Genomic DNA, 16,126 nt, shown 5'->3' with positions numbered 1-16,126 from the left:
ACTGAAGAACGATTCCCCAAATATGATGGATGGGATGCATACGGTCGATCTGCAGTCCAAATGCTAAATTAACTGTATCATTTACTGTTTATTCTGTGAGATGACGGAGGGTTATGAATGCTCATGAATCTTTATCACTTTCCAGGAGAATATTCCAACTAATGAAATCTTCATGAGCTCAATGTAGCATTGTGGTTGTCACCATATTTTAACTCTTGCAATGTGTGCTGTTTTTTTTTTTTGTGAAATATGCATAGACCAGAACCAAGCATTACAATTCCTCTATGTAATTTTTGCATAACTCAATTAAGACATAGCTGGGTAATAACAGTACCACAATACATTAAATCATGCTTCTCCTGGCATTTCGAAAGCCCAAACCTGGAGGTTAAACTGACTTGAAAACTTAAGTTGAAATCCCAAATAAGGATCAGTGAAATTGAAAGTTTTCACTTCCCTGAGATTTTTGGAGAAATTTTGATGGAGCCAATAGGAAAGGGAAAATTAATGATGTTTTTAAGGGTACAGTGTCCTTTAAGGTAAACATGTCCGCTAACTAAAACACCAATAAAAGCTGTACCTGTAAAGAAAACAGTGGATACTTACATCTCCTGTTGTCTGTGCTACCCTGTTGAAGAGGTAACACTAGCTGTTTTCCAAAACACTAAACTGACACTTTAGGAGTGTCAGTCTACTACTGTATCATCCAGTGACTTGAAGGATGGTGAGAAAAAACACTGAGCGCTTTTTGGGCAGCCCAGGTGACACTCTCAGAAGTGTCGGTTTCAGCCAATAATTCCCCTTTAACAGAGTGGTGTTGAAGGAGAGATACATACCCACTATGTTCTTTACCGATACAGCTTTTAAAATGTACTTTCCCAGCTTTTACCCAGTACCAACTTTTTGGAGACAGGTTGTTGCCATCAATTTCAGAGATACCTTATTTAAAAAAAAAAAAAAATATATATATATATATATATATACACATTTTCTCAATTTAAACATTTGATATGTTTTCTGTCTTTTAAAATGAATAAAATATTATTATTATATAGGATTTATATAGCCCCGACAGTTTACGCAGCGCTTTACCACTTGAGGGTAGACAGTACAAATACAATACACTTTAGTACAGTAGGAATCAGGGGGCCCTGCTCGTTAGAGCTTACAATTTAAGATGGAGGGTCAAAAGATACAAGAATAATAACTGTGGGGGGATGGGTTGATGGAGAAAATCAAAGTACAGTTGTTAGGTGGTTGCCAGATAGGTTTCTCTGAAGAGATGTTTTTTTAGGAATCGCCTAAAAGTAGACAAAGTAAGAGATAGACTGACAGATTGGGGTAGAGCATTCCAGAGGATAGGAGAGGCTCGTGAGAAGTCCTGGAGGTGAGCATGGGAAGAGGTTACAAGGGAGCGAGAAAGCAGGAGGTCCTGGGAGGAATGAAGAGAACAAGTTGGTTGGTATTTTAAGACCAGGTTAGTGATGTAGCTGGGTGCCAAGTTATGGATGGCTTTGCAAGTTATGGTTAGTAACTTGAATTTATTTCGTTGGTTTCGTTGGTTGAGTGACAGCCAATGGAGGAATTGGCAAAGAGGGGTAGCAGACACAGAGCGGTTTGCAAGGTGGATGAGCCTGGCAGCAGCGTTCATGATGGACTGAAGGGGGGATAGCCTTTTTAAAGGTAAGCCAATGAGAAGGGAGTTGCAGTAATCGAGACGAGAGATGACCAGGGAGTGGATTAGAAGCTTTGTCGTGTCATTGGTTAGGAAGGGGCATATCTTGGAGATGTTGCGGAGGTTGAGGCGGCAAGCTTTTGACAGTGAGTGGATAATATGGGTTTATAGAAAATGGATTTATATAAAATAAAATTTGCAGATCATTGCATTCTGTTTTACACAGCGTCCCAACTTTTTTGTAATTGGGGTTGTATTTTGAGTTTCAATTCGCTAACAGAGGTCACTTAAATGGTTCCTAAGGGTTACAGAAGAGCATTTCAACTATCCTGGCCCTGTTCTTGTGCCAAAAAGTTGTCCCTGATTAGCTTCATAATTTTAAGAAACAGACGTAAATTGAGAAAAAAGTAAGAAAATAAAAAAGGAAAATAAAAAATTAACACAACAGTACACAAATAACTACCTAATTTGAAAAAAAAATGAAATATTACTATAATTTAAGGTTTCCATTTTAGACAAATTTCACCATGAAATTCATTTTGCTGAAATCACACAAATAGTAACTTTTGAATACTCTCCCCCACCATTAAAATCAAGATGGTATAGAATGCTTTAACTTATCTGTCTTTTTACCTCAGTGCTGAATTATTTTGATTGTAATTCTTTAATTTATGATTTTTGTTTCCTGTGAGGTAGTAACGGGACACCCACTCCAGTAATTACTGATGGGCGAAGAAGCATCTACAGCAATGGAAGTTTTATAATCCGTACAGTGAAAGCAGAGGATTCTGGGTACTACAGCTGCATTGCCACAAACACCTGGGAGACTGATGAGATTGTCCTCAACCTGCAGGTGCAAGGTAAGAATTGGATCACATTTTTACAATTAAGTTAATTTGAAAAAGTTTTATTGGCTAAACTTCATTTCCATTCTGAAGTAGACTGCATAGTGAATTTGTTCTTATTATATTGTTTCTTGTGTTTAATTATTGCAGCCATGATGTTAAGGGAGATGCACACTAAGAGTTGGGTCCCCAGAATAGCATATTGGAGTTTAGGAATTATAGTGTCTAGACATTGCAGTCCCAGAAAAGCTTGGCTGAAAACAACATAATTGGCATGTTAATACTTGGGGTCTCTGATCAATATCACATTTATACCTGGTATCCATGCAAAATGGCACTTAGGGTCCTAGAGCAGCCGCACAGTAACACTTGGCATTCCAGAGCAGAAGCACGTTGATACTTGGGATTCCAGAGCAGCTGCACATTGACATATAGGGTTCCAGTAGGACACTGGGACTTGGTGTCCTACAGCAGCAGAACATTTACATGTGGGGTTCCACAAAAGTGGCACATTGAAACTTGGCAGAAACAATTTACTTGGCATGCTAAGAACTAAGTCTTAATTCAGTATCACATTTACAATGGACATCCAAGAATAATGGCACTAAGGATCCAGAAGCAGCAATACAACACAATGGCATTTGGAGTCCTAGAGAACAGCCGCACACTAATGCTTTGTAGATTCCAGAGCATTGGCACACTGGCACTTGGGGTTCCCAGACTGGCAGCACAATGACACTTAGGGTTTGGGATTAGTGGCACACTGACACTTGGAATTTTTCGAAGAAATGTCACTTCAAAGTGATATCAAAGTCTCTTTTTTAAAAAAAAAAAAAGAAAATATGTTATACTTACCTGCTCTATTTAATAGTTTTGCAAAGAGCAGCAGCCCTGATCCTTTTCTTCTCGGGTCCCCCTCCAATGCTCCTGGCCCCTTCCTCCTGCCGAGTGCCCCCCCCCCCCAGAGCAAGGAGCTGGCAATGGGGGCACCCAGCTCGCTTCCAAGCTGCGGGCTCTGCGTGTCCATTGACACACAGAGCTCTGGCTCGGCCCCACTCCCTCTCTCCTGATTGGTTCAGTAGCTGTGATGGTCAGCAGTGGGAACCAATGGCGAGGCAGAGTTGAGCCGAGGCACTCGTGCACATCGCTAAATCGAGATAGAGCCACAGGTAAGTATTAGGGGGTGGCTGCAAAGAGAAGGTTTCTTATCGTCATGCATAGAATGCATGAAGGTAAAAAACCTTGAGACTTTAGAACCATTTTAACATTGAGGTTCTAGAAAAAAAACACATTGACACCTAGGATTCATATGGATGCTGTAGTATCAGCATCTTTGTTGTCAGAGTATCTTCTTACCAGCTGCAAAATCACTCTTCTAATGAGGGAGGCTGCTGGATGGAGCAATTTTAAAATATAGGCAACCACGACCTGAAGAATGTTAGCTAATTTAGTTCATTACTTCAGCCAAGCCTAGTAAGCAACTCCTTTTCCCACTCAGTCTTCAGGTTGTATAATCATGGCATACTGACACTTGATTTATAAGAACAATGATAAACTCACTCTTAGGATGCCAAAATATTTCAACACTGACATTTGGTTTACAGCAGGGGTCTCCAAACTTTTCAGTGCAGGAGCCACATTGCATACTTTACAAATTCACAGGCCAAAAAAGGCCCCTAACCCCCCCCCCCTCCCCATACCCTTACATCTAGGAGTGCCCATCACATCCCCCCCCCTTTACACCAAGAAGTGTCCAGTAGAGTCCCCCTTACACTAAAGAGTGCCTAGCAAGCCCCCCTGTTTACATCCTGGAGTTCCCAGAAGAGTTTCCTCCTATATCCATGTGTGCCCAGCAGAGTTACCCCTTACATCCATTTGTGCCCAGCAGAGTTCTCCATTATATCTGGGTGTGCCCAGTGGAGTCCCCCTTTACTTTTCAGGTAGCAGAGCAGCTGGTCTTTCAGGAATTTCTGGGGGCAGGGCAGTCATGTCATTGGTTGCTAGAGGGGGGAAATCGCAGAGAACTTAATGAGGTTTAGGGCTATTATGATGCTTATTCCCTGCCAGCCAGCCAGGGTATTTTAACGGCCAGTTGCTGCAGGTTAGATAAAATATATGGGGTTAGTGAGCCATAGTTTGGAAACCCTTGGCTTACAGGAAAATACCACACGCCATTGGGGATCCTGATTCAGACTGACACTTGGGGATTTTTTGCTCTGGTACCTGGGGATGCATTAATTTGACACATGGGAAGAATAATTGTATATTGACAATTGGGGCCCCAGAACAACAGTTCAATAATACACGGTTCACATAAATCTGTCACATTGATCCCTGAAGTCCAAAAAAAAAGAGTCCAAAAATGTCCTTCCCTTTCCCTGTTATAGACATGCAAAACTTATTGATTGAGATATTTCTCTTTCCAGTTCTTTGAGCATATTGTAAGCAATGCTCGCTCATTTAGGTGTGAATTCTTTTGACAGGCTCATGAGCAACATGAGCATTTACCACATACTCAGGGCCGTCTTTAACACAGGGCAAAAGGGGCAGCTGCCCTGGGCCCAGTCATTGTTGTGGGGCCAAAAGCAGCTGCCCCTTGAGCCTGTGCTGCCTGCATATAGTTGATTTGGGAGGGCCCATGAAAATATTTGCCCAGGGTCCAATCAGTATTAAAGATGGCCCTGCACATACTGCCTAGTTTTTTGGTTTCCGCAGCTGTAGGACGCAGGTAAGCAAGAATCTGCTTGCCCCCCAACCAAAACCCCTGTAGAATCTCCTTTAAAAACTTAACAACCTCTTGCAGCATTCTGGAGTCTTGTAAACTGCAGTAGCATAAGGAAGATGAAACGCTATCTTCTTCTGCAGTGAACAGACTATTTATATGGTAATCGGAGCGTGCTGGGGATAGACACAGCTGAAAAATCACCGGGGGTTCTGCACACACAGGGGCCATGGAACGTTCCTAAAATGAATTGATGCAGAGCTACTGTAAAACTATTTATTAATGTCACAAAAGTCAGTGAGTAGTTTATGTAATTAAAGCTGAACTCCAGGCAGGTATAAATGACACAAATGGTTGTAGCTCAGTATTCTTTGTCGATTAGTGGTGCCTCAGGTCAGGTATGGGATTTTAAGGGCAGGAGTAAAACGAGTAAACAGTAGTAGTACAATTTGTATAAAATTTATTCGCATGTATAATTATATACAGAGATTTGAGTGAATTAATGGGTAAAGTCCCATTGTGATAGTGAAGAGAAAAGAGTAGTAGGTGTGGTTACACGTGAAAATAGTGACTTAGACAAGAAAGGTAGATGGTCCTGCTCTGCTGTTCCTCATATCAAAGAATGGGAAGATGGTTGCAGAGAGGGGCCTGATCGGTATTCCAACATGTTTCGGCCTAGTAGCGGCCTTTATCAAGGATGTTACCGATTCTAGGAATAAGTACAATGAATTGTCAGAAATAGTAGCATATATTTGCTCAAGTTTAAGTTATATATAGAGAATAGTAGATAAACATACATATTTTTTGTCCACTTTCTGGAGTATTGCTTTCCCAGACTTTTTCCAGGAGCTGCAGGAACAATGCTGTATTGGGTGAGAAAAGTGCGGTATAGTTGTAGTTGGAGCCACAAGTGAAACAACCTGAAGAGTTGTTGGTGAAAAGTAGTATAAAAATAATAATAATTACTTCTTGGGCCACGTGTTTTCTGGTCCAATGTAGTTCAATGTGGCTATAGTGTATAACTTTCCACATTGATGGAGATCATCTGTGGTGTTTGCACATTGATGGGAGTCATCTGAGGTGCAAGGTATATAAGAAAGATGCATAGTAAAGTAAAGGATGGTTTGAGGTAAAATTAAATAAACATCCTTGAATGCAGTACTGAAGGTTTGAAAAGTAAGGACTTGATGGAGAGATGTTGGTACATCTTTTCAAGTCCATGCTTACGTTTTGTAGAAGGTATTGGTATGGTGTTGCAGCATGTTGCCTCCAGGTCCTGTCCTCCTGCGATCCGGGAGAGACTGAGGATCTGGAGGTGTTCCCCGGCCTTTTAAAGGCTGTCGCACATGCGCAGTGATGCGCTGTGTGACGCCTATGGGCGGTGTCCGTGGTCTGACGTGAGATGCGTCTGCACGCGGCAGATGCGGCATCCCTTGTAGCCGTGCGGACGTGCCCCTGCGGCCGCCGACACGGAGGAAAGCCAAAAAATCCCAAGGGGGATAGTGGAGGGTGCAGGACCGACCGATTGGCTTAAAAATGCCCCGATCCAAAAGGGGAATCGGGGCTTTCCGTGCCGGGAGTTCCTGGAGTGCAGGAAATAAGCAAAAGAAGTGGATGAACAGTGTCATGGCAGTATATGTACAGACGTGTAAATACCAATTAAGTACATATGAAGAGGATTAATTGAATAAACAAGATATAATATATATTGATATATATAGAGTTGCAGCAATAATAATCATGAAGAGAGAGGGGATGTGAGACGGTCTGGATAGGGTCCGAGTAGGGAGGGTATTCTATGGTCAGGTATCCCAGTATCATGTTTTCAGTATGTATTGGGGAGTAGGATGGCCAGAAAATGGCCAATTGTAGGTTGGTCTAAATGGAGGTGGATTTCCTTGGTATGAATTTAGTCTTTTTTGCCTGAAGAGAAACCTGGGAGAAATGGACGATAACTTTGGGCTTCATTTAGCCCTGGTGGGATGGTGGCCTTGAGAAGAGTAATCCAGCGCATTTCTAGTTGTAATAACGTTTTGTTCCAGTCCCCCCCACGTAGTGGGATGTGGATCCTGTCCAGGGCCATGAAGTTAGTTTTGGGCATTTTGTAGTTGTGCTTGTCCCTTACGTGTCTGCCTAAAGGCACATAGAAATTGCCAATGTGCATAGTTTGGAGGTGTTGGTTGACCCTCTTCCCAAATTCCTGTCGGGTCTTTCCTATGTAGAAGGACCCGCATTCGCAAGTCATCATGTATATTATTCCTTTGGTTTTGCAGTTGCAAAAGTGCTTGGGTTGAAATGGTTCTCCATTCGGTAAGATAGTATTGGTTATTTGGCGGATGACAGGGCATTGAGCGCAGTCTCCGCATGGAAAGGTGCCTTTGTTTTTGCATGGGTCTCTTTTTGATCCTTCCTGGAATTCACTACGTACCAGTTGTTGTTGGAGGGAACCTGCTTTCCTAAAGGTAATAGGTGGGTGGTGTGGTAAGAACTTTGAGGTGCTGGGTTCTTCCATAAGGATAGGCCAATTCTTAGTAAAGATGTTTCTAATTTCCTGGTGTTCGTTGGTGAATCTGATGATAATGCGAGTATCAATTCCAGTTTTGTTGGATTGCTTGTTTTTGAAGAGAAGCATTTCTCTATCTTTGTTGTTGGCCCGATTGTATGCCTTGCGTAGAGAGGTTTTGGTGTAGCCTCTTTCTAGGAATCGGGAAGTGAGTGCATCAGCTTCCAATTTGAAGTTGGCTGGATCATTACAATTTCTCTTGATTCTGAGGTATTGGCTGTAGGGTATGGAGTGAATGAGGGGTTGTGGATGAAAGCTTGAGGCATGAAGAATGGAATTGCCTGCTGTCTCCTTTCTATAGAGGGTGGTGGAGATTTTTCCTGTGGGGTCTTTATATATTAGGGTATCAAGAAACGATATTTGGTGTTTGTTGTATGACATTGTGAAAAACATGTTATAATCGTTTTGATTCATTTTGGTTAATAACTCAAGTATCATGTGTTCTGGTCCGTTCCAAATAATCAATATATCGTCAATATATCTTTGCCATATGAGAATCTTGTCAGTATAGATGGTGTTTACTTCGCTTGATAGAAATTCTTGCTCCCATGAGCCTAAGTAAATATTGGCGTATGAGGGCGCGCAGCTGGTTCCCATCGCAACCCCGCACGTTTGGATGTAGTAATTGCCACCAAATGTGAAGACATTGTAATTGAGTATATATTGTAGCATGTCTGTAATGAACAGGTTGAATTTTTGATCACGTTGATTGTGGCAGCGAAGTGTTTTTTCGATGATTTGTATTCCTTTGGTGTGAGGTATGTTGTTGTATAGAGATTCCACGTCAATCGTGATTAGGTAGGTTTCTTCTGGTATGGTGATGTCATTAAGTATCCTGAGAAGATGAAGTGTGTCTTGAGTATAAGAAGGCAGGTCTTTGACATGAGGACGTAAGTATCGGTCAATGACTTTACTCATGGACTCTGAGATGCTTCCATTCCCGGATATAATTGGTCTTCCAGGTGGGTCATCCATGTTTTTATGCAGTTTGGGTAGTGCATATAATGTCGGAGTTTTGGGGTGTGGTGTCCTTATATATTCCCATAGGTTCTGGGAAATGGTACCTTCCCGGAATGCATTATCCACTTTGGTGTAGAAGATTTGATCATATGATTTGATCATAATTGGGGCAATCTGTTTGTAACATTTGGTGTTAGAGAGTATTGTGTGGCACATATTTTTGTATTTTTCTTTGCTCATAACAACTACATTGCCTCCTTTGTCAGATGGCTTGATGATAATTGTGTCGTTATTTTTGAGTTCTTGAAGAGCTCGTTTTTGTTTGTTGGTCAGGTTAGACATATGTTTTTTCTCTCTGATTGCTTCTATGTCTTTTGTGGTTTGTCGCACAAACAGTGCGATTGCTGGGTTGGTGTTAAAGGAAGGGAATTTATTTGATTTCTTTTTGAAAGTAGGTATATCTGTAGTTGCTTCTGGTTCCTCATTGTCAGAGTCTTGGTCTGGTTCACTGGGATCATCCCAGTCATCTAGGTCACTTTCTTGGAGTAGTAGGTTGAGGTCCCGGATGGCTCTGAATTCAGCCGCTGTGAGTGTAGGTGTGGCTTGTGGTTGGGGTTGTTTGTGATAAAGAGTTTTGAGTAGTAGGTTTCTGGCAAATAAGTTGACATCTTTAATGGTTTCAAACTTATCTAGGCATGTATTGGGACAAAAGGAAAGGCCTAGAGATAGCACTTCATTTTGTTCCTTGGTTAGTATGTGGGATGATAGGTTTATTACCGTTTTTCTTCCTCCTGTTTCTTCTCCGATTGGTGTTTCCTGGGGGGTTTGGGGTTCGTTTTCCCTAAAAAAACACTCTGTTGTTTCTGGTCGACCTTTGATCGTGTAAACATGTTGTACGCTTTGGGAGGTTGGTCTGTGTTCCCTGATTGTGTGGCTTGTTCATATGCCATATTGGTTCCTTGAAAATGGGGTTCATTTTCCTGAGTGTTTTCCTCATCTGTTCTACGTTGCGGTTCTTGTTGTTTGGGAGGTGGTCCTCTTCTATTTCTATGATAGTCAGGGCCGGAATTGTATGAGGATGAGTCTGATGAATAATAATGTTGTCCTGTTTTATCTGAAGGTCTGCCATATTGGGTTCTGCGGTTGGTTCGTTGATTTGTCCATTTGTAAGCTCTGCCTTCATCTTCTCAGGATACTTAATGACATCACCATACCAGAAGAAACCTACCTAATCACGATTGACGTGGAATCTCTATACAACAACATACCTCACACCAAAGGAATACAAATCATCGAAAAAACACTTCGCTGCCACAATCAACGTGATCAAAAATTCAACCTGTTCATTACAGACATGCTACAATATATACTCAACTACAATGTCTTCACATTTGGTGGCAATTACTACATCCAAACGTGCGGGGTTGCGATGGGAACCAGCTGCGCGCCCTCATACGCCAATATTTACTTAGGCTCATGGGAGCAAGAATTTCTATCAAGCGAAGTAAACACCATCTATACTGACAAGATTCTCATATGGCAAAGATATATTGACGATATATTGATTATTTGGAACGGACCAGAACACATGATACTTGAGTTATTAACCAAAATGAATCAAAACGATTATAACATGTTTTTCACAATGTCATACAACAAACACCAAATATCGTTTCTTGATACCCTAATATATAAAGACCCCACAGGAAAAATCTCCACCACCCTCTATAGAAAGGAGACAGCAGGCAATTCCATTCTTCATGCCTCAAGCTTTCATCCACAACCCCTCATTCACTCCATACCCTACAGCCAATACCTCAGAATCAAGAGAAATTGTAATGATCCAGCCAACTTCAAATTGGAAGCTGATGCACTCACTTCCCGATTCCTAGAAAGAGGCTACACCAAAACCTCTCTACGCAAGGCATACAATCGGGCCAACAACAAAGATAGAGAAATGCTTCTCTTCAAAAACAAGCAATCCAACAAAACTGGAATTGATACTCGCATTATCATCAGATTCACCAACGAACACCAGGAAATTAGAAACATCTTTACTAAGAATTGGCCTATCCTTATGGAAGAACCCAGCACCTCAAAGTTCTTACCACACCACCCACCTATTACCTTTAGGAAAGCAGGTTCCCTCCAACAACAACTGGTACGTAGTGAATTCCAGGAAGGATCAAAAAGAGACCCATGCAAAAACAAAGGCACCTTTCCATGCGGAGACTGCGCTCAATGCCCTGTCATCCGCCAAATAACCAATACTATCTTACCGAATGGAGAACCATTTCAACCCAAGCACTTTTGCAACTGCAAAACCAAAGGAATAATATACATGATGACTTGCGAATGCGGGTCCTTCTACATAGGAAAGACCCGACAGGAATTTGGGAAGAGGGTCAACCAACACCTCCAAACTATGCACATTGGCAATTTCTATGTGCCTTTAGGCAGACACGTAAGGGACAAGCACAACTACAAAATGCCCAAAACTAACTTCATGGCCCTGGACAGGATCCACATCCCACTACGTGGGGGGGACTGGAACAAAACGTTATTACAACTAGAAATGCGCTGGATTACTCTTCTCAAGGCCACCATCCCACCAGGGCTAAATGAAGCCCAAAGTTATCGTCCATTTCTCCCAGGTTTCTCTTCAGGCAAAAAAGACTAAATTCATACCAAGGAAATCCACCTCCATTTAGACCAACCTACAATTGGCCATTTTCTGGCCATCCTACTCCCCAATACATACTGAAAACATGATACTGGGATACCTGACCATAGAATACCCTCCCTACTCGGACCCTATCCAGACCGTCTCACATCCCCTCTCTCTTCATGATTATTATTGCTGCAACTCTATATATATCAATATATATTATATCTTGTTTATTCAATTAATCCTCTTCATATGTACTTAATTGGTATTTACACGTCTGTACATATACTGCCATGACACTGTTCATCCACTTCTTTTGCTTATTTCCTGCACTCCAGGAACTCCCGGCACGGAAAGCCCCGATTCCCCTTTTGGATCGGGGCATTTTTAAGCCAATCGGTCGGTCCTGCACCCTCCACTATCCCCCTTGGGATTTTTTGGCTTTCCTCCGTGTCGGCGGCCGCAGGGGCACGTCCGCACGGCTACAAGGGATGCCGCATCTGCCGCGTGCAGACGCATCTCACGTCAGACCACGGACACCGCCCATAGGCGTCACACAGCGCATCACTGCGCATGTGCGACAGCCTTTAAAAGGCCGGGGAACACCTCCAGATCCTCAGTCTCTCCCGGATCGCAGGAGGACAGGACCTGGAGGCAACATGCTGCAACACCATACCAATACCTTCTACAAAACGTAAGCATGGACTTGAAAAGATGTACCAACATCTCTCCATCAAGTCCTTACTTTTCAAACCTTCAGTACTGCATTCAAGGATGTTTATTTAATTTTACCTCAAACCATCCTTTACTTTACTATGCATCTTTCTTATATACCTTGCACCTCAGATGACTCCCATCAATGTGCAAACACCACAGATGATCTCCATCAATGTGGAAAGTTATACACTATAGCCACATTGAACTACATTGGACCAGAAAACACGTGGCCCAAGAAGTAATTATTATTATTTTTATACTACTTTTCACCAACAACTCTTCAGGTTGTTTCACTTGTGGCTCCAACTACAACTATACCGCACTTTTCTCACCCAATACAGCATTGTTCCTGCAGCTCCTGGAAAAAGTCTGGGAAAGCAATACTCCAGAAAGTGGACAAAAAATATGTATGTTTATCTACTATTCTCTATATATAACTTAAACTTGAGCAAATATATGCTACTATTTCTGACAATTCATTGTACTTATTCCTAGAATCGGTAACATCCTTGATAAAGGCCGCTACTAGGCCGAAACATGTTGGAATACCGATCAGGCCCCTCTCTGCAACCATCTTCCCATTCTTTGATATGAGGAACAGCAGAGCAGGACCATCTACCTTTCTTGTCTAAGTCACTATTTTCACGTGTAACCACACCTACTACTCTTTTCTCTTCACTATCACAATGGGACTTTACCCATTAATTCACTCAAATCTCTGTATATAATTATACATGCGAATAAATTTTATACAAATTGTACTACTACTGTTTACTCGTTTTACTCCTGCCCTTAAAATCCCATACCTGACCTGAGGCACCACTAATCGACAAACTATACTCTCGGGATGGTGGCAGAAACTATTTCTTTCCCTTCCAGTTAAGATCCAAAAAACATTTCTTCAACTGTAGCTCAGTATTCATTATTGCATCATTTAATGTTTTTTTTTTTTTTTTTAATCTAAACCAGGGGTCTGCAAACTTTCTAAGCAAATACTTTCAGTCTTTAGGGGGGCTGGATGGTGGGGGTAGGAAATTCCCTGGCGTCAGTGCCCATCTTTGGTTTTAATGGGACAAATAGTGCTCCATTGTTATCACCGAAAAGAATAGTGCCTCATTGACGGTGTCAGTAGGGGGAATGGTGCCCCACCTTTTTGTGTCAGTAGAAGGAATGGTGCCCCAAGGGCTAGTTAAAGGCAAGTAAAGGGTCACATCTGGCCCCCGGGCCACAGTTTGGAGACCAATGATCCAAACAATACATGTACCTAAATATGACTTGATTTTAGAGCTCAAACTGGGAGAGGCAGAGGGCAGCACAAATAGCCAATCGGTTGTACTGCAGTTCTCATGGGACATACTGATAGAAGGAGAGAGCAGACTGACCAAGAAATTAGCTCATCAGTGTGTTGCCTCCCTTTCACCTTCCCTTTCACTGTCCAGTCAAAGACCCAAGAGGGGATATAAACTTGAAGGTCTTACTAACCTGCAACAGAGAAAGATTAGGTTTGTCAAGTCAGTCTAGGCTGTGCGGTGTGGCAGAGCTGTGTTAATCTCAGAAATGAATGGGCAGATAAACAAATCCTTTGACAGGTACTACCACTACAATATACGTATTTCATTTGTGTATTTATCTGTTGGCTGGAGTTCAAGTTTAGGCTACAAACGCCAATGAGTACCTCATAAGGTTAAATGGAAAGTATACGGGGATACACTGCAAAATGCTAAAACACATCATGTACTGTATCATGATTGGCTACTTTTAGGCATGACTGAGTTAGTGTGGGGTTTTTCCTTTTAACCATTAAGTTAGTAGAATTGAGGTAAGGGCCCTGTGAGGACCACATCAGTTCCTCCACACCAAACTCATCAAACCATGTCTTTCTGCACAGGAGCTCAGTCATGCTAGAAAAGGAAAGCACTTTCCCCAAAATTTCACCACAAGGTTTCTAAAATGTCGTTGCATGCTGTGACATTAAACGTACCTTTCACTGAAAACACTGGAACTCAATCATTTAGAGGGAAGTCCTTTCGAAAGGTGGTGTGATGGCCAGGTGTCCTCATTCTTTTGGCCATCTAATGGTGTGATGGTCCGGTGTCCTCATTCTTTTGGCCATCTAATGGTGTGATGGTTAGGTGTCCTCATTCTTTTGGCCATCTAATGGTGTGATGGTCAGGTGTCCTCATTCTTTTGGCCATCTAATGGTGTAATGGTCAGGTGTCCTCATTCTTTTGGCCATCTAATGGTGTGATGGTCAGGTGTCCTCATTCTTTTGGCCATCTAATGGTGTGATGGTCAGGTGTCCTCATTCTTTTGGCCATCTAATGGTGTGATGGTCGGGTGTCCTCATTCTTTTGGCCATCTAATGGTGTGATGGTCAGGTGTCCTCATTCTTTTGGCCATCTAATGGTGTGATGGTTAGGTGTCCTCATTCTTTTGGCCATCTAATGGTGTGATGGTTAGGTGTCCTCATTCTTTTGGCCATCTAATGGTGTGATGGTCGGGTGTCTTCATTCTTTTGGCCATCTAATGGTGTGATGGTCGGGTGTCCTCATTCTTTTGGCCATCTAATGGTGTGATGGTCCGGTGTTCTCATTCTTTTGGCCATCTAATGGTGTGATGGTCAGGTGTCCTCATTCTTTTGGCCATCTAATGGTGTGATGGTCAGGTGTCCTCATTCTTTTGGCCATCTAATGGTGTGATGGTTAGGTGTCCTCATTCTTTTGGCCATCTAATGGTGTGATGGTTAGGTGTCCTCATTCTTTTGGCCATCTAATGGTGTGATGGTCAGGTGTCCTCATTCTTTTGGCCATCTAATGGTGTGATGGTCAGGTGTCCTCATTCTTTTAGGCATCTAATGGTGTGATGGTCGGGTGTCCTCATTCTTTTGGCCATCTAATGGTGTGATGGTCAGGTGTCCTCATTCTTTTGGCCATCTAATGGTGTGATGGTCAGGTGTCCTCATTCTTTTGGCCATATAATGGTGTGATGGTCGGGTGTCCTCATTCTTTTGGCCATCTAATGGTCTGATGGTCAGGTGTCCTCATTCTTCTGGCCATCTAATGGTGTGATGGTCGGGTGTCCTCATTCTTTTGGCCATCTAATGGTGTGATGGTCGGGTGTCCTCATTCTTCTGGCCGTCTAATGGTGTGATGGTCGGGTGTCCTCATTCTTTTGGCCATCTAATGGTGTGATGGTCAGGTGTCCTCATTCTTTTGGCCATCTAATGGTGTGATGGTCAGGTGTCCTCATTCTTTTGGCCATCTAATGGTGTGATGGTCGGGTGTCCTCATTCTTTTGGCCATCTAATGGTGTGATGGTCAGGTGTCCTCATTCTTTTGGCCATCTAATGGTGTGATGGTTAGGTGTCCTCATTCTTTTGGCCATCTAATGGTGTGATGGTTAGGTGTCCTCATTCTTTTGGCCATCTAATGGTGTGATGGTCGGGTGTCTTCATTCTTTTGGCCATCTAATGGTGTGATGGTCGGGTGTCCTCATTCTTTTGGCCATCTAATGGTGTGATGGTCCGGTGTTCTCATTCTTTTGGCCATCTAATGGTGTGATGGTCAGGTGTCCTCATTCTTTTGGCCATCTAATGGTGTGATGGTCAGGTGTCCTCATTCTTTTGGCCATCTAATGGTGTGATGGTTAGGTGTCCTCATTCTTTTGGCCATCTAATGGTGTGATGGTTAGGTGTCCTCATTCTTTTGGCCATCTAATGGTGTGATGGTCAGGTGTCCTCATTCTTTTGGCCATCTAATGGTGTGATGGTCAGGTGTCCTCATTCTTTTAGGCATCTAATGGTGTGATGGTCGGGTGTCCTCATTCTTTTGGCCATCTAATGGTGTGATGGTCAGGTGTCCTCATTCTTTTGGCCATCTAATGGTGTGATGGTCAGGTGTCCTCATTCTTTTGGCCATATAATGGTGTGATGGTCGGGTGTCCTCATTCTTTTGGCCATCTAATGGTCTGATGGTCA

At 42.5% G+C, this 16,126-nt stretch overlaps 1 protein-coding gene across 1 annotated transcript in view; it reads left to right on the top strand.

Moving 5' to 3' along the window:
* The window catches only part of DSCAM (DS cell adhesion molecule), a 779,527-nt gene that overhangs the window by 569,924 nt on the left and 193,477 nt on the right, over window positions 1-16,126 (top strand). Inside the window, exon 23 of the mRNA XM_082245233.1 lies at window positions 2,372-2,535. Within this exon, the coding sequence (XP_082101359.1) occupies window positions 2,372-2,535 (164 nt within the window). The remainder of the gene's footprint in view (window positions 1-2,371; window positions 2,536-16,126) is intronic.

Source organism: Pelophylax lessonae, assembly GCF_965119305.1.
Source record: "Pelophylax lessonae genome assembly, chromosome: 2".
NCBI classification, from domain to species: domain Eukaryota; kingdom Metazoa; phylum Chordata; class Amphibia; order Anura; family Ranidae; genus Pelophylax; species Pelophylax lessonae.
Note: the sequence above shows the minus strand (reverse complement) of the source record. Positions and strands in the feature narration are given on the sequence as shown.